Source organism: Ambystoma mexicanum, chromosome 9 (assembly GCF_040938575.1).
Source record: "Ambystoma mexicanum isolate Mex_15411 chromosome 9, UKY_AmexF1_1, whole genome shotgun sequence".
In the NCBI taxonomy this organism is placed as follows: Eukaryota; Metazoa; Chordata; class Amphibia; order Caudata; family Ambystomatidae; genus Ambystoma; species Ambystoma mexicanum.
The window spans coordinates 1,324,121,390-1,324,140,892 of NC_090931.1; the positions used below are offsets into that span (position 1 = coordinate 1,324,121,390).

The following is a 19,503-nucleotide window of genomic DNA, read 5'->3' on the forward strand; positions in this document are numbered from 1 at the left end:
AGAGATAATAAAACCTAATTTCCTTGACGCATATTTTTGTGAGAAAGGAACAAGGAGCCCCCTGTCTAAAAGCTTGCATGCTATATTCCTTATACATTATCAGATTAGACAATCAATATTCATACAGCGATCATGCTCTTTGGCTTTTTTCTTTAAGATAATCATTCTATTAGGATTGAGTAATATCTGATCCATTTTCCGATTGAGGTGCTCAAGATACTCATTGACAGTTTCTTTCAAATTCACTAGAAGGGAATTATTACTGTTTTTATTAAATTGTCCAACCAAGAGTCTGTCAATGATTTTTTTCATCTATCACGGTCAACGTAATAGTAAAATACAAAGTGCATTTTTGTGTCAACTGCATGGATCTAATCAATGAAATACCAAGCTCCATTCGGAGTGCTGCCACTGGAACGACCTGTGGTACCCTCAGTATAGTTTGCATCATGTTGGCTTCAAGATTGTCAATGTCAATCTTACTTTCTGGAATAGTGGCCAAACTATAAAGAATACTTTGAGTAATATTGCTGGTATAGACTTTTATCAGTCCCTCAATATTGTTACCTCCTCTTATACATGATGCTCCTGAGGAGTAGCCACTTTTTCAGGAACTTTAATCGTAGATTAGTGCAATAGAAATCTTTGCAAGGAGTGTTCTTAATGGGAACACCCAAATAATTGTAAGTAGCAGTCACCTCCAATGTAGTGCCTCCAATGTAGTGCCATTGATATTCCAGGAAGGTATTGGAATTTTCCTTTTATGTCCAAAGATTAATACTTTTGGTTTTCAAACCATTTATCTGGACATGCTTCTTTTGGGCATACTCAGCTAATGCATTAAGTGATCTTTGTAACCCTATTGGGGTGCGATCCATGATGATGGCATTATCAACATAACTGATTCATGGTACCTCAGTAGTCCCAATTATCGGAGGAACATTACAGACAGCTTTTATATGATGGTCCATATCCGAAACATATAAACTATATGTATCCCTGCTTAATACCAGTGTTGGTGTTAATATCGGGCATACGGGCACCTTCTCCATTGACTTTGATCCTTACTGTAGTATCAGAATACAAAGCAGTGATAAAATGCAATAATGTAGGATCAATCCCCCACTTCCTAAGTTTGTCCCATAAACGCACTCTTGATACCGTGTGAAAGGCTTTGCGAAAGTCAATGAAGCATATATAGAGCCTGGTCATGCTTCTTTTGTTTTGAGCCAGCTACAAAGTCATTCAATAAACTAATATTAGTCAAAGTTCCCATGCCACTGCGAAAGCCTTTTTGGAATGGAGGTAATATAGCATTTTCCTTGATCCACTTATTTAACTTCTTGAGAAGTAAAGCAGCAAATACCTTTTGGCTAGCATCAACCATTGCCATCGCTTGATCTATAATTGGAGGTTTTGGTGTGGTCACTGCCTTTAAAGACCTGTACCATGATGGATTTCTGCCAACTTAATGTAAAAATGTAATAATGGAATGGAAACCATTGTTGTGTAATAGTCCCTTGGACTAACATGAACTGAATGAGAGGTATTTGGCAGGCTGTCCATAACATGCAGATTGAGTTATTTGAAGTGTATATTTTGAAATAGTTAGTTTTATAGTTTATAGTTGGTTTTATTAGTAATCGCAGTACAAGCAATGTGAAGTGAGATAGCAAATATGACAACATATGGGAGAAATACAGAGCAAAAGTGACATTCAGTGGCAATATAGAACAATACAAAGCCACTGGAGGGAAAGACATTCCTGACCCTCCTCATGACACAAATTTGGCCTGCACTACTAGAAAGTAAAGCTCCATATTTTGGTCTGCAACCCCATGCTCAAAATGAGTTCTGGTATGTGTATCCCAATGTATGGTACGTGTCTGATATTAATTTGTTTTTCACAAGTTGACTGGAAAAAATAAGCATTGTCAATGTTTTCGTGTGTATTCATAAATATATTAGCGCGGCGGTCGCTGCACTATAGTTATGCATCAAGTTCCATAGGAAACCCAAAAATTGAATTGCTAATAACTTTTGATCTGCATGACAGATTTGGCTGGGACACCAAGTTCAGAGCTCGATTGTCACATAACCAGGGTTATTTTTCGCATAATGGGCGTTCTAGTAGGACACTGGATCGGGAATGAAAGTGCATCGCACAAATAACCAGGGTTATTTTATTAATAACCAGGATTGTTTTATGGATCACCATGGTTATTTGTAGTACATTACTATTATCAGGGTTATACTGACCGCGGTTATGGTGGAAACCTTTTTTTAAAAAGTTTCAAAATCGAGATTAATACAAAAAAGTTGAATGTTACAGCTACAGTGATGTGGGGGTGAGGGGGTAATGGATGTGGCCGAGGACCATGGTTACAGGGTTACTTTAAGGAACCGAATGGTGCAATATGGAAAGTCGGCCATCGCCAAAGGCCATGGCTAGTGGGTCCCAACTAAACCTATTGCAGTAAAATGTCAAGGGACCATGGCGAAAGGTAGTGGCCACTGGGCATGGCCAAAGACCATGGCTAGGGGGTGCCCGTTAGGAAACCTATTGAAACAATATTTAGAATGGCCAAAGGCCATGGCTAGTAGTACTGGAGGAAAGCTATTAGGCAACATGTAAAGGGGCCACACCCGAAGGCTGGGGCCAATGGTCATGGGTGAAGGCCATGGCTATTGAGTGGGAAAGAAAGTTAGTGTTTCAAAACAAACAGTGCCCATGGCCACCTGGTGTGTCCTAAAGAAACCCATTGGGGGAACATGCACAATGGACACGGCTGAAGGACATGGCTAGTGGCCTGTAAAAAAACAATGGTATAACAAAACCCTTGAAATTCACTGAAAAAGAAACATTAGTTAGGTTGTGCAGATTTAAGGCAACAAAACACTTGAAATTCACCATATGTGGGAAGTGTGGTGAATCCGATGGTGCCATAACTCCTTTCCCACTGGTGACCTCCCCTATGTGGACAGGGAATGGCAGCAGCTACCTGATCCTGGCCCTGGGGGCAGCTATATGAGGGAAGATCACATGGGGCAGGAGGGGCGGGGGGCAAACCCCAAGGGAGTGACATGACATCGGATGAGACATGGTCTCTGTTAGGCAAGATTGGATGCAGTACCATTTGGGTGCACCACAACAACCCTGTCCTCCTGGCAATGGGAGCCCAACCTTAGGTATAAGTCTGTACTACACTGTTGGTAGCGTGTTGAGCAGCCAGGCTCATCTCAAGAGGGGTCAATGTGAGCTGTAGGTCCGTTGCAGAGAGAGTTACAGTGACAAGTATTCAAATAAACTCTTACACACAAGGTTTCTTGATTAAACAATTATTAATTTAAGTCAGTTAGAGTAAGCCTTCTTCAGAAGGCAGCAATATAATAGTAACACACTTCAAAAATACACTCTTAATATTTCTAAATCAGTAAGTACCGTTTTGGGATGGCCCACACACTAGCTACACCTTCAGGTGACTTCAATAGTAGGGTGCTGGGGACATTAATATATCACTGTTTGCATTTAGAAAACTCTACAGAGGAGTGTCAAAGAAAAGAGCTTTCAGAATAAGGCAAGTATTCACAACATTATTCTTAAGCAGGTAAGTACTTTCAAAATAACCCCCCAATGCAAAGTCAGTTAACCCCTTCCTGGAAGGAAGACACAACACTTAATAAGAGGAGAGACGAGTCATTCAGGGAGCCAGGCCAGCCAACATGAAGTGAAGCACTTCTTGCACGTAAGTAAAAGCCTTGCACAAGGTTTTAGAAATCTCTGTAGAATAAGGAGAAATCAAAGTAGGGCCACAAGCTGATTAGGCTTGTGAGGTAAAGAAGCAGGCAGCAACTCTACAGATGCAACCAAAACAAGTCTCCAACGAGGACAAGTGAGGTTACACAACAAGATGTAAGTTCTCTTAGACTGTACAGTACCTTTTAGGTTGAATAAAAGTGCAGCAGATGGCTTCTGTTCCTGTGCAGCTCTGCAGATCCTTGTGTTGCTGGGCCTCAGTCGTGGGGACAAGAGGGAGAACTTCTGGGGAATTCTGTGCTGCAATGGAACGGTCACCGCTCGCAACCGGCAATCTTCAAACACGTGGCACTTCAGTGTTTCAGCTCCTCGCGTCTACCACAAATGGCAACACTGCGGTTCCTGGCTGTGGAGATGGGCTTTCCTTGCATCTGGGGTCCAGCACTCTGTTGAGGTGGCTCAGGCTCAGTCCTGTTTCCTGGGAGTCCGGAGGATCTTCCTGGAGGTCTTGGCCAGCTTAAAAGCAACGCACACGATCTGGTGTTCCTCTCCCTGGCTATTGTGTTCCAGCAGCAACTGCAGTGGAATTTCAACAAGCTCTGAGAGGATGTCCAGGTGGCTTACTTTGGAGTGGATTGATCCCACCAACTCAAAGGGAGAAGTCGTCCTTGCAGGGGCTTTTCTGTCGCTACGAAATTGGAGTTTCAGCACAGCAGCAGGGCTTCACCCGGCAAACCAACGGTCCAGGAGTTGCAGCAGGTGTCCAGTAGTCGACTCTACCTTCCAAGCCAAAAAGCCTCGGCTTTCATGCCGGTTTCTCCCATTCATTCCAGCCTAGCTGTCAATCACACAGCAGGGTGGCTGTCCTTGCCAAACAGCCAGCCGGCCAATCACCTAAAAGTGCATTCCTGTCTCCTAGGAGACTAAGCACAGGGGAGTTTCAGGCACCTCCCTCGCTTCCTTCCCCCGCCAGACACCCTGGAGCCAGAGGCGGGCTTCACTCGTGAATCCTGCCAAAGGCAAAACGAATAAAGGGACAAAACCTGGTTTAGTGAGCAGAGTGAATCTCAAGAAGGACCTTTCCACAAAGAAATGGCGAAAAAAGACCGGGCCATTTTGACGAACGCAGCTCGCGGTAAATGCACACCACAGTAGTTAAAAGTAAACCACTGCCACCAGCCATTCGTCGAGGAAAGGGTTACATAAAATTGTTACGTGAGAAGCTAGACAAAGGGGATACTAAGTAACCCCTCCAGCACCCTATTGTAAGATGATGTGTGCTTAGTCTAGAAAGTTACAAGTGTAAGTAAAGTAAATTCCACTTCACTGCACTTGGAAACAGTACTTTATCCAAGAGAAGGTAGTTAAACCTTTGGAAATCTAAGACTTCACTGTGCCACCGCACTGTGAAGGTGCTGTGTGACACATTGTAAAAAGATGCCTATGGAGTTTCAGACTCCACAACCAAAACCGTCCAAAATAGCATTAAAATACATGAGTGGGGGGGGGCACTCTCGCCAGGTTAAAAATTAGGAATTGGCACATTTCTGAGAATTCTCCCCAACGTTGTCCCCCTTTTTCTTTAAGGATAGCTCATCTATTTCCTGTGCCTTAATGGCATATGCTCATACCTCCCCTAACCCATCTAGGAAGGTTACGGAAAACAGTTCGCCATACTTTGGACCCAAGTTGCCAAAATCTGACTTCTCTTTCAAAACTACTTTTCCAGAGAAAAGAAGTACTCAAGAACTGACTTGCCTTTTAAAATGACTGAATATACTTTTCCAGACAAGTCACCAAGAACTGGCTTCTTTTTTCCTAAATGCGAAAGTACTGGGATGAGAAAGATGCGCCGAGTACTGAAGATGAATGGAGATCAAGAACACAAGCCGCGCTCTAATTGTTGCGGTGAAAGGCAAGTTGCTGGGAGATTTAAACTGGCAAAACAGCTGATGGGGAGACTCTGGCTGGAGAACTCTAGTCCTCTCGATGTTGATTGAGGGACAGCAGGGCTGGTACGAGGCCCATGGAGCCAACCAGTTCACTGAAGGAACTGAGCGTAGCGGACTGCAAGGAGCGGCATGCTGTGAGGATGCCTGAAGCCGACGAGAAGCTTGACGGTTTCCAAGTGTCGAAAGGCTGCATCCTCACCGCCCAAGCCCGGATAGCTGCCAAGCGGAAGAGCGGGAGCCGCGAGGGACACAGAAGCAGCAAGACATGAACGTCGAGCAGGAATCTAATGCTGAAGAGCTGCAGGCTTGCCGCACAAAACCCTATACACCATCAAGAGCGGCGAGTCCACCTAAGGAAGCTGGCTGAATGGGGCGTATTGTCAATCTTCCCGAAAGCAAATAACATTTAACAGAGTATATAGGAAAGAACGAGCAACTGAATATTACTTTAAAAGACAGAAGAAAGGAAATTTAAGAGACTGTCACGTTTGTGAGTGTATGTCGCATACCTATAAGGATGGCCCTGACAGGATAGTATACTAGGCAGAATCACGTGAAAACAAAATAGATATGAGACTATGTCTAAGTGTGTACAGTGCACATATGAGGAATTTCCTGGCTGGAGAGTATACCAGGCAGATGCAAACTGCAAAAGTATTCATATAAAGTCCTGGTAAGGAAGCATACCAGGCAAAGTCAATTTGAACAGTTTGTAAAATAAATCAGCTGAGGAAGTCCTGGAATTTACCCAAGAGGAGAAAAAAAACCTGGCAGTGTACACCAGCTATTCTACAAAGATACAGACTAACAGCAAAGTTGTTTTTATACACTAATTGTGTTATTGATCAAGAGAACCTATTGCACTGATATTCTTGAAAGTATAAAAACTGAGTGAAGAAAAATCTAGGAGAAGGGAACCACCGTCTGGAACAACAAACTGTCCTTCTGGAACCTTTTGTGTTGGAGGAACTCAGTTCCTTTTTGAAAATATTTATCCCATTCAATGCCAAAGACATTACCCTTTTCACCTTAGAGTTAATTTTGTTAGAATGTGAGGGATAGTACTTTGGCCACAGGACGGTTTTGCTTTGGACATCTTGACATTGGACGGACCCTTGGTTTATGTTGAGTAGGGAAATGACTTGCATTTTCCAACCCCCTTTACATTTGTAATAAGTTTATGGCCAAAATCATGAACCCCCTGTGTCTGCGTCTCATTGCTGGCTCCTCACTGAAGTCATGAACAGCTGAACTGTATGCGTTCCCGTTGCAAAGCCCATACATATTGTAAGAGAAGGGATTTACAATGACTTACAAAATTGCATTATGGGGGCATGGTATAATGGGGGACATCAACGGGAATGTACAGAGTTAAGCTGGTCATGACTTCCCACAAATCAGCACAACCTAGCTGCACCGTAACTAAGGTTTTGTCAGCGACTCTCTCTATATATATTTTCAAGGAAAAAACTTTAGTTACAGGGACGTTAAGGTAAGAACTTAACGCAAAAAAAAAAAAAACAGAAAATCTGCTAAAGTCACCATAGTTCTCCAGCATGGGGTCTGGCATGGATTCACATGCTCATGAATATTCCCCGTCGTCGGGCTGGGAATCCTCGGTAAAAAAAAAATCAGTGTTTCTGATGTCTTTCTTAGCAGTAATCAATCACTGGTCTCTGGGCCATACTGCCCGCAGCCAATGACTGCCCTCTCCCTAAGCCCCTCCCCTGGCAGTCATCCTCAGATTTTACCGCACGTTCAAGTGTTGGGAGTCCTCGTACTATAGCTCTCAAGCTTTTACTGCGTTTTGCGCTTTTTTCAAAGAGTTTAATCTCATTTTTTCGGTCAATCGAGCCTCAAGCTCCACCGTTTCTACTTCCGATCAACGGGGACCCGTTTTAGAATTTTCTACGCCCCTCAAAGGCGAAGGTCGTCGAGTTACGCTTCTTGGAGGATTCCAGAAGATCTCAGTCCTACCTCGTGGACATGGCCCAGGACCAGGGAAGCTCGACGCCTGGATCCAAGCTGTTCAGAAACTGCCCTGGATGTGGATTACAGAATGTTTTCAAGGAGGATGAGCATTTGAGATGTCTCTAATGCCTTCACGAAGACAAAACACACGTGGAGAAGAACTGTGCGTTTTGCAAGAACTTGTCGGAACGGACTGAGGGATCATCAGAGCCACCTCGCCAGCTGGCTGGAGAAGGGCCCAGCAGGTGAGAAGAAGTCTGAGCAGTCTTCTAAGTCCTGTGAGGGTGCCCCGGCGACGGGGGCCCAACAGAAGGCAAAGCATCGCAACGTCCGCGGGCACTGGAGCGCCGAAGGGAGAGGCTCCTCGCCTGCCAGGCAGGACGCACTTCCACCGACGCCATCAACCACGAGCCACTGCTCTGGCGCGGGGAAGAGAAAATCTAAGAACCTGGGTAAGCTTCTGGAGAGGCCCCGGTCGATCTCGAAGGAATCAGCCGAGGGGGGAGCGAGGCGGTGACCCTCCCCCAAAGGTGTGAAGGCCTCAAGCGCGCCTAAGGTGGTGAAGGCCTTGATTCACCCGGCTAAGTCCTCTATCGAGACAGTCGCAGGGATCCATGGCGAAGCCTGTGGAGGCTACCCCAGTGAAGGCGACCTCGGGGCCCAGAGTTTCCCCTGCCTCCGGGGAGGGAATCCTCTTTTCAGCCCATCGATGAGACCCCCATGAAGACCCCGGTGGAAAAAGAGGGGGGTGGCCGGTGGCCGTTACGGACACGGATACAGCCTCTGAGGAGGAGCTGGTTGAAGTCGTGAAGGGCCTCAACAAGAGGTTCGAGGAGGTCCGGTCCCACGGGAGGAATCCCTAGGAGTCGGACGAAGAGAGCGACGGTGGCGCCAACGAGGCTCCCATGGAGGTGGAGCAACCATCGCGCCCGTCGCAACCAGTACCCGAGCCTCAGGACAACTCAGTGGCCATTTTGATGGCAATCCAAACCTTCTGCACGGAGATAAGGACGAGGTTGCCTCTAACCCCAACGGACGACAAAGCAGAACCGGGCTTGTCGGGAAGCCCTCCAAACAAGCAGAGGAGAGTTCACCCCCCCCCGCCTTTCCAGCCCTTGCGGCCCACTCAGCCTTCATCTCCTTCCCCTGATCCTAGGGATGACACGGGAACCGATACGGCCACGATGGGGACGGATGACGACGGTGGTGACGACGGGATGGGCCTTGCATCACCACCCCCTCGGGCCTCCCCGCCCGACAAAATTGGCTCCTTCCAAGCCATGATTGCCAGGGCATCCGAGCTTTTCCATCTCTGCCCCGAAGAACAGAAGAAGGAAGGCTTCCTCTATCAACAGCGCGAGGCCAAGCGGAAGACGGTCCTCGCGGTGCCGTTGATTGACGATATCTGGGACGAGGGACTTGCTCTCCTGAAGAACCCGTCCACGACGCCTGCCAAGAGGGATCGGTACGAGAAGAAGTACCGGGTCACCGATTCTGCCCCTTTGTGCCATAGGGCACAGCCGATCCCCGGTTTGGTCGTCTCAGCGGCGGCCAAGAAGAAAGCAGCGGGGGCGACGGCTTCAATTTCAACCTCCCCACCTGACGGCGAGGGAAGGAAACTGGACGCATGGGACGACGAGTCATCTCGTCTGCGGCGGCGAGAATTAAGGCGGCCACCGCCCTAGCGACTGTGGCCCGCTACGACAGGGAGTTGTGGTACAAGATCGCCCCCCTGCTGGACTTCCTACCGGACGACAAGCGGGTGGAGGCCCTGGAGATCCTGCAGGAAGGTGAGGTGGCGTCGGTCCACGCCATAACGGTGGCCACGGACATCGCTGACGCCGGGTTCCGCCAGTTGGGCAACAGTGTTTGCCTTTGACGGCGGGGATGGCTCAAGGCAACAGATTTCCGCCAGGACGTACAAACCAAAGTTTTGGACATGCCCTTCAACGGGAACAACCTGTTTGGAAAGACAGTTGATGAGTCACTTCGGGCCATCAAGACCGACACGGAGACGGCTCGGGCCTTGGGAGTTTTGCAGCAACGACGGCCGCCCTTTCGGAACTCCGGAGGCAGACAGGGTGCACTCCATAGGTCACTCCACATCAACATCCTGGAGCTCCGAGCCGTGTTCTGGGCCCTCAGGTCGTTCCTTCCGTCCCTAAAGGGCAAGGTGAGGACGGTGAGGGTCTTCACCGACAACAGCACCACGATGTTCTATATCCGGAAGCAGGGGGAGGCACCAGATCCCCAGCCCTATCCAAGGAGTCCCAGGATCTGTGGCACTGGGCCATCGCCCAGGGGATGTTTCTGGTGCCCTTCCATCTGGCAGGAATAAAGAACACCATCGCCGACTCACTCAGCAGGGGGCTGCGCTCGTGCCACGAGTGGGAGCTGCGGCAGGATCAAGTGGATCGACTCTTCCAACGATGGGGCAGACCCCAGATCAACCTGTTCGCGATGGCGACGAACTCCAAGTGCCAGAGGTTCGACAGCAGGTTTCCCCAGCTGAGGAGCATAGGCGATGCTTTCTCATTCCCCTGGGACGGCCTGTTCCTGTATGCGTTCCCCCCCTTTTCCCGTTGCGACTCATCAACCAAGTCAAGAGGTCCCTGTGCAGAATGATCCTCATCGCACCGGCGTGGCCGAGGCAGATCGGTTTCCCAGACCTTCTGGATTTGTCAGTGTCCCCCACCCAGTCAAACTGTCGACGGACGCAGATCTTTCCAGGGAAGGAGGTGCCATCCTCCATCACGACCCGGGGTCCCTGAACTTGCAGGCCTGGCTCCTGCAGCACTAGAGTTTGGAGAGTACGATATCCCGCTGGACTGCAAGGAGGTGCTTGCTAAGGCGAGGGCGTCCTCAACTCTCAAGTGCTATGGACACAAATGGAAGAGGTTCTCTTTCTGGTGCCGCATACAGAAGATTGATCCCCTACGGATTACGGCCCCGAGAGTGCTGCCATACCTGCTGTCGCTGGCCAAGGCGGGGCTAGCTCATGCCTCCATCAAGATGCATCTAGCAGCGATTTCCCGTTACACCAGAACTCCTGGGAGATCATCTCTCTGTTCCCATCGCCTGGTGAAGGAGTTTATGAAATGACTGCTTTGTTCATTCCCGCCGGTGAAGGCTCCGGCCCCGACGTGGGAGCTCAACGTGGTGCTGAGCAGGCTCATGGGGCCGCCATTCGAGCCTCTGCATTCAACCCAGTTGAAGTACTTATCTTGGAAGACAGCGTTTCTTGTGGCCATCACCTCCGCACGACGAGTGGGAGAGATCCAGGCCCTCTCCTGTAAACCCCCATACCTGACTATCCACGAGGCGAGGATGGTGCTGAGGACGCACCCCTCCTTCATGGCCAAGGTGCCGTCGGACTTCCACCTCAACGAGCTCTTGGTGTTACCAGTTTTCTTCCCGTCGCCTTCGTCGCCGGCCGAGAGGACTTTGCACTCGCTGGATGTAGCTAGAGCGCTGAAGTTCTATGTGGACCGCACAAAGAGTTTTCGAAAGACATCACAGTTGTTTGTGAACTTTGGACCTGTGAACCAAGGGAATGCCCTCTCGAAGGCTTCCATTTCCAGATAGCTCTCCGGCTGCATCATGCACTGTCACTGGTTGGCAAACCGACCGTTGCCCGGCTGTCCGTGAGCCCATTCGACAAGAGCGATCGCTGGTACCACGGCGTTCCTATCTGGTGTGCCCCTGCTGGACATCTGCAGGGCTGCTACGTGGAGGTCGACCCACACCTTCACGAAATTCTACTGCGTCGACTGGGATTCCGGGGAGGAGTCCAGGGTCAGCCAAGGAGTGCTGCGCAACCTGTTCGCCTGAAGGTGGGCCTGGTGAGGAGGGTAAGAGATGCTTAATGTTGAGTTGTTGTAATGCTTAATGTTGAGCCTTGCCACCTCCCGTGGTTGTGCATATGTGTACTGCTGTGTCTTCTTATATTCAAGAGCATGTGAATCCATGCCAGACCCCCATGCTGGAGAAGGAACAAGTTGCTTACCTGTAACTGTTGTTCTCCAGCATGAGTCTGGCATGGATTCACATGCGAACCTTCCCTCCTTCCCCTCTGCGGCTCTTCACTTGGTCCTACTGCCCCTTTTACGTGCTACCTAATCTGAGGATGGCTGCCAGGGGAAGGGCTTAGGGAGAGGGCAGTCATTGGCTGGGGGCAGTATGACCCAGAGACCAGTGATTGCTTACTACTAAGAAAGACAGATCAGAAACGAAACTGATACTGATTTTTTCTTTACCGAGGATTCCCAGCCTGACAGGGAATATTCATGAGCATGTGAATCCATGCCAGACCCATGCTGGAGAACAACAGTTACAGGTAAGTAACTTGTTCGCTGCACGCCCCCTGTTGCAGATCTATGACCACATTGACATCACTGGTGACATCACTAACAATATCTCTATAATACACAAAAGTCAATGGGCCTCATTACGTGTTTGGAGGCAGCCATGCCCTTAATGAGGGCATGGCTGCCTCCAAACTCGGGTCTGGGTCCGTGGTCCCTGAATGGGGAAATACTGGGCCATTCCGACTTTGGAGGGCCTGGTATTTCCCCATTCAGGGAACCCGGACCCAGACCATCCCCATTCCCATTGAGCCCCCATAGGGCTCAATGGGAATGGGGAGCATGTTAACAACTGGCCTGTTAATGACGGGCCCGTTAACATGCTAGTCCCCTCCCGGGGTTCTTTGTACAGTAGGTTTTATTTCAATTTTAACATGTTAATCACAAAAGACACTCAAAGAAATATACATTGATGTACATGTTGTCACGCAAATATTGAATATTAAAACTTACTTTCTTTTCTATACATATTTAAGGGAGTATTAATCACTTTTTCCAATAGCCACATATGGAAATCTTAAAATATATCCCAATATATAGTTCTTTGTGTTAAAGCACTTCACATAAATGGAACGTGTACACCCTTTTCTTACACTAAAACAATTGAGTATTTACATATGTTTATTTTAAAACGTAGTAAAGAATTAGGGTTCAGCATGTGTCTGTGTACTATTTTTTTTTTGTGTAAATGTATATACAGATTATATTATGATGAACATGTTTTATATATATATTTTGCACAAACGGGAGCATTCTAAGCAGTGTACCATTTTATAGTTCAGGTACCTTTTTTACCAAGGTACTACAAAGAAAAGCTTCACAAGTAGTGATGTGATGTGTAGGTGTTTGTTTTAAACAATGTACTCCTGTAATATTAGCATTTTAGAATAGTTCATAACTATATGTAGAAACGTAAGGGTGGTCTAAATATGGGCAAATACTGTGAAAAACCTGAAGGCATCTTGACACCTACTCCCCTTGGATCCTTTTCTCAGGTGTCCAGGGAATGCCATCGCTTTTGGATCCTGACACTGTGGGGGTGGGGATGCGAAGGAGGATAATCTGGGTGGAGGGTCTGTGGGGAGAGGTCTTTTCACGAGGCACAGTATCCCCCACTCGTGGTAACAAACCCTACCCTTTACCTCCATAAGTTGTTGCCAGTCCTTTCCTCTTAGTTCCCCTCAGTCACACCACTCTGGTGCTGAGACGAGGAAGAGGCCAATAAACTATTGCGAGGGTCAGGCATGTCCCAAGAACGCAAGTAATTGGAGTCAGGCAATTGTCACTGGGCCTAGTAAAATCGCTTTTTTTTTTTCCTCCCTTGTTCCCCTCCTTTTTTTCTGGTTGCGCTTTAAAACACTTGTGTAGGAGCGTGATATAAATAAAATATCATTTAATTTCACCCAGACCACAACTAGGATGGCTGCAAGATATGCCTGGGCTTCTTGAAGACAAAGACCGGTATAGCAGGCTGACTGCATGGCTCAAGTCGAGCAAGTCCTCTGACCCGTGCTCTGAGCAGCATCATGCCTTACCCAGGACCTGCCTTAACCTAGTTACGTACCTGTAACTATTGTTCTCCAGCATGGTTCTGGCATGGATTCACATGCAAACCCTCCCTCTGGCCCCTCTGCAGCTCTTGGCTTTTTGGTCATACTGCCACTTTACGTGCTTACCAAATCTGAAGATGGCTGCCAGAGGCAGGGCATAGGGAGAGGAGTGTCATTGGATTGGGGGCAGTATGACCAAGAGGACAGTGATTGGTTTAAAGGAGATACAGAGTGAAAATGACTTTTTTTTTTTTTTTTTTACCAAGGATTCCCAGCCTGACTGGGAATAATCATGAGTATGTGAATCCATCCATGCCAGACCCATGCTGGAGAACAATAGTTGCAGGTAGGTAACTTAAACATTGTGGTCATAGGCTGCGCAGCACGGGGCGAAAAGTTAAGGTAGCTTTAGCTAAATTTCATAGGGTTTGTTGCGTTAAGTTCACCTTAACATCCCTGCAACTGTTTTTTCCTTGGCTTTTAAGGGTTTTGTTATTCCTTAAGTTACTCCTACGTCCCGTCCTCTTTCCTCCATACTGTATGGGCGTCCCTCGCAAGGGACGGGAGATGGAACCTTTTTCACCAGAACAATCATCTTCCCCTTTAAATTTAGATGAATGTGGGGGCGCAGCCCTGGGAGTATTCGCTCCCCTGACTCTGCCCACCGGTGTCACTCCTCAGTCCTCTTTTCCGCGTCGACAGACACAGGCCACTTTAGACAGCTCTCCTGGGTTAGGCCTTCGGCCTAGTAATTCCACGTGCTCTTCCCCAGAGAAGTACCTTTTGTCTTCTTTTTTAAATCGGGTACCACTCTGTCCTCTGGTGCCGTGCTCCTCCCCGGCTCATGTCGACTTAGTCGGGCTTCAGCAGGTGTCCAGCCTGCCAGCCTGCGAGGGTCTCTTCGTGACATCCGACCGACATGCCCTCTGCCTCCAGTGCCTTGGCCCGGACCATGGCTGGCAAGGTTGTACCGCGTGCAGTGCACTCAAGAAGAGGCTAGCCAGGTGGAGAGAGCTCTTCGGTAGGTCACCTCCAGAGGACCTAAAGAATTTAGTCAAGAAGACCAGGCGCAAGGTAGGTGCACTGTTCACCTACGTACCCCGCAAAGGCGACTCCTTCCCCAGGAAGCGCTCAAGCGGGCGGGATCTAGCAGGTCCTAGTACCAGCATGAGTACCGAGGCTGCTTCACCTCCAGGCCGAGGGGTTGCGAGATCCTACCGGTGACCCTGCTGAGGGACCACAAGGTTCTGTTACCGGGCCTCGACCCGAGGGCCTATGCCCTAACACCGGACTGATGTCTGAGGGAGCGCCGTATACACAACACTACCGGCGCTATAACCGAGGGCACTCCGCCTACCAGGCCACGTCCTGAGGTGCAGGGTAGGCCTCAACCTCCACCGCTATGCGTAATGGAGGGAACCGGGCCTGTTGCGAGTACCACAACTCAGGCACGTGGCATGCATCAAGACAAGATGTCAGTCGGGCCAGGCAAAATGCCGGCTCACCCGACACCAGCCCAATTTGAGGAACAGGTAGGTGATAGAGTCTCCAGGTGGGATTGCTCAACGCCTGTCACTTGGCCCACGGTGTACCCCTCTACTTCATAGGACAGGTACACCTCTGCCCATACAGTGAGACAGGGCATGCCCCAGCCTCAGCAGCCCATGGGCCTCACACCTACGCCGGTTCCGTCAGTCACCCACCCCATGACCCCCAGCCTGTGAAGAAGTTTTTTGAGAAATTTCTCAAGTTCATGAGGTCTACACAGATGGGCAACATCCTCAGGGACATGCTCCCACTGGTACAGCCGCTTGCCTCCACGGTCATGCAGCCTTGGGGCCAGCTCCTCTGGGCCCAAAGCAGCCTCCGCTGCCTGCGCCGTCCCTAGTGCTGATCATCAGTATGCTACAGCTTCCTAGACACAGATGAGTTGGACCCTGACACCCCTCATCAGCCAAAGCCTTCCACGAACAGTTGGCTGGTCTGGCTGAATATTTGTATATTCAAAAAAAAAAAATCAGGATGGGAGACCCACACTTTTGAGATTCAGAATAATTTTAGTTTAATCTCTGAGTTTTGGTGATGATACATATAATATATCAATTGTTAGCATAATAACAGACGGACAGTTGTACATTTGATATGTAGGTGTACCACTAGGTACCACCCTCAAGAGTGTGGAGGGTGCAAACCTTCTGATGGTGCAAGATCTCTTGGATACACAGTTAACAAGGGTTTACAACACAAGAGTGAATGCAGCCCAGGACCTCAGTTGGTCCATGGGTATTGTCCTAGGGAAAAAGAAACGGAACAGGTGTGTACAAGTATGCAAGGGGGTCTTACCTCACTTCAGGTGCCCACACATCAGGGAGAGGAGGAAGGGTTGCCCTGGGGTAAAGGGCCCACAAAGCCAACGGCCCCCAAATGTACAGAGCAGCGGCAGCCAACACCTGCACAAGATTGCCTCAGAGGCCATTGCAAGGATCCATGTCGTTATGCAGCACTAACTGGCACGTACTACACCAGGCTCCCGAACTGCAAAATGGGGGCTGCCCACCAGAGTGTGGTGCCTGAACAGAGACACATTTTTTTATTTATTTATATATCGCACAAGCAGCCCAGGGGCATTGAGGCGCTGTTACTTGCAATAACTTAGTTGCATGGTACAGGCATGATAGCGATTGTTAACACATTATGAATACTACAAGATATCATACTGTTACAGATATTGCATTGGGACGTATATTACAACATATATGATAAGTATTCGTGCTGGTGTGTCGGGCCTTATGTGAAGAGGGTAGTTTTCAGAGTTTTGCCGAAGGTGGTGAGGGAAGCCTCACCTCGGAGTTGCTCCAACAGCATTGGCAGCAGATCAGGCACTCCAACAGCAGGATTGCCTGTTCATCAGAATTATACCTCAATGGGTGGGGGGGGAGGGGCAGCGCGGTGGGGAGGGGAAATGGATATGGTTGTCAATCTGATGGCAGGTCACAGGAGCTCACTCAAATTGTGGACATCTAGATGTATGGCCTTCTCACCCCTTCTCCCCCTGAATCTCATAATGCATTTCCTTCCGGAAGTACATTTTCTTATTGCAGAAGGTCATTAGATTGTTAATCAAGATTGTGTTCGTAAGGACATGCTGTATTTGGGCTAGCATTTAGCATTCCTTTAGTTAGTGTAATCCTCCAATCTGTGATGAGGGTTTGACGGTGCAACTTTGCCTATACCTCATGTAGCCTTCGAACTCCAAGAGTGAAACAAACACATCTAGTCTCTTGACTATGACATAATTATTACTATTCATTTGGTCAATTGGCTGAAAAACAGCTTTGCGTTTGATGGTGGAGAGTGTATTAAGTTTGTTCGAAATCTCAAGTTATACAGGGTAGGGTTTGAGCTCACCCAGTCTTGGAATTTTCTTTGTCTACTGGTACTTGTAGTTTCGATTTTTCCATTCTAAATCTATATCTGAAACTCTGTGAATGTTACGAAAACCAGACTAGAGGAGCAACTTAGACCTGACCTCGCACACATTGAGTTCTCGAGTAAATTGTTGTGGAATCAGTCGCCAGAGATTGATGCATTTTCTTAATCTTTTTTTTTTTTTTTATATGTTGGCTAATGGTTGACATTTCTAAATGTGCATCAGAACTGTGAAATTCGTTTTTTTTGCAGTACTTCCTATAGTAAAAATGCCTTTGTGTGTTAACAGCTGAAGAAGATTCGATCTTTAGTCCTGGGTGGAGCGGCAGAGAATGAAAACTTTTTTCAACTTTTACGCCTGCTGGACGGAGCGTTTAAACTCTCTGCAAAAGACCTTCGTTCTCAGGTGGTCCGAGAGGCTTGTCTCACTTTTGGGTAAGAAATATCTACATTGCATTATTTAATCCTTTGAAAGTGGATAATCTAGCTGGTCAACATGTGCCCATCATGTTTGCTCCTAAATTTAAAAGGGTAATCTATGTGATTAATGTGAAAATGAAGTCCATAAGTCCAGGACTAAGTCCATAAATCCAGGATTCTTGACTAGACATCTAATAGCTTGATGCTTTATGAAAATATATTCATTATTGTATTATTTTGGAAATGCATTTGGCCTATGGGAGTGTATAACATTCTGTGTGATCTCAGGAACTATTGAGCAAAAATTGGCAATGTTAGTTTGTCAAAACATTTTAAATGTGTGGATTACTGGAGACCTCTTTGAGGTCTTTCGCAAGGGGTACACATTAGAAGTTTTAAAGGAATGGTTCGGTCAAAATTAGTTGTTGTCCCTACGGGTCGGCCATGTGTTTTTAAGCCTGAGCCGCACGATTTTAGAAATTTTTCCTATGGACCTTACCCGAGTTTTCGTCCATTAAACGCACGCGAAAACAGGCACCAGTGCGCTGTCATTTTGTGATAATCTTATCACTTGCTGCCTCGCCCTGGCTGACCTGCTTTTGCGGCACTAAATCATATCCCCCGCCCCTGAGCCTGTCATCAGCAGACGCGTACCGCCCATTTCACAACGCCAAAGCACGTCTCGTGTCAACAATCGCTGCGCTTGAGCTAATGACGTGTCGCCATGAAACGGCAGGAAGCCTATTTACTCAATAAGTATAAACAGACCGTTTCACAACACACAGCAGCAGATTTTCGATTCCATTCCTCTCTGTGTTACTTTGAGTATTCTGTGACTCGTTTCTGTGATCTGGTCAGCTACCTTTGCCGCTTGTAACCCGTGTGAACACCTGTACCATCGCTATAAATTATTTTAGTTTGTTTACCACACAATGGCTACAATAATGCCCTACATGCACGAGCCCGAGTATACCGAGGAGGAACTACTGGAAAGGGAAACGCGCGAAAACGATGGGGCTTCGGACAGCAGTTGGCAGGACGAATCAACGGATGAAGACACTGGACCTAGTCGCATGGACGGTGTTTCCACCTGGTGCACATGCAATCGGTGCGAGCTAATGCCAACCGAGGAGAACTGCTGCTGCTGTGAAAACTCGGGATGCGTGGCCTACATCTCGGAAGGCGAGCCACGACCGCAATGCATCACTGAGCTACCAGACTTCAGGGCAGCCTGCCTCACACGCTCCGTGTTGAGGATAATGATGGTGCTTATGCACGAACTTCGCGCCACTGTTCGTCCTTGTAATCCGAGTAACGAGTAAGTATACTCTGCTTGTGATGCCACTCCTATTTCATGGTCTTCTACTATATCCAAAATTACATATACATATCATGTTAACGCATGAGTCGTTCAATGGTGCGCAGTCTCTAGTTAGCATTTGTCCAAGCAGAATGCCATTGGTTACAAGAATTGTCATTGACAACAAACGTTTAATAAACTTATCTTGTTCATTTAAAAACAGTTTGTATCATTCTTTTTCACAGGTAGTACCGGCTGGTGGCCTATCGTTCCTTTACCTGGTGGCTTCACGGGAGGCTTGGACACCGCGTTCGAAGAGTAATACCCGCCTGTGCCGTTCGTGCCATAAGAAAAACTTTCCCGCGTGACAGCGGTCAGTACAGGGGATTTTCCCTTGCTGTGCTGCAACCTGACCTGTACAATGTGTAAAGTCTTGTATTTTTGTGCCATCAAAATAAGATACAAAATAAAACACCACATATATTTCAACAACGGTTGTTTCGATTTTTTAAATGAATGAAGTGTGTCTCCATTCAAGGATGGACGTCAGACATCTATGCTCCGAATGGGTGAAGGTCAGGTCGCTGTGAAGCGGGGTGGTCACCATCCAAGCTAACATAATATATTCTCAATAATGCATGAGATTCTAAATAACACTCGTTCAAAGTCTTTCAGTAGGTTATGTCTCTATAAAAGTCACATATATCTATACTATCAATTAACACACTGGTTGAAGTGTGGGTCTGTGCTCACAAGAATC

General features: G+C 47.7%; 1 protein-coding gene across 35 annotated transcripts in view; it reads left to right on the plus strand.

Annotated features, from left to right (window-relative positions):
• The window catches only part of CLASP1 (cytoplasmic linker associated protein 1), a 2,584,612-nt gene that overhangs the window by 672,199 nt on the left and 1,892,910 nt on the right, over positions 1–19,503 (plus strand). For all 35 annotated transcript variants that reach the window (XM_069616701.1, XM_069616702.1, XM_069616704.1 and 32 more), the window contains one exon: positions 17,313–17,458. In XM_069616701.1, the coding sequence (XP_069472802.1) occupies positions 17,313–17,458 (146 nt within the window). The remainder of the gene's footprint in view (positions 1–17,312; positions 17,459–19,503) is intronic.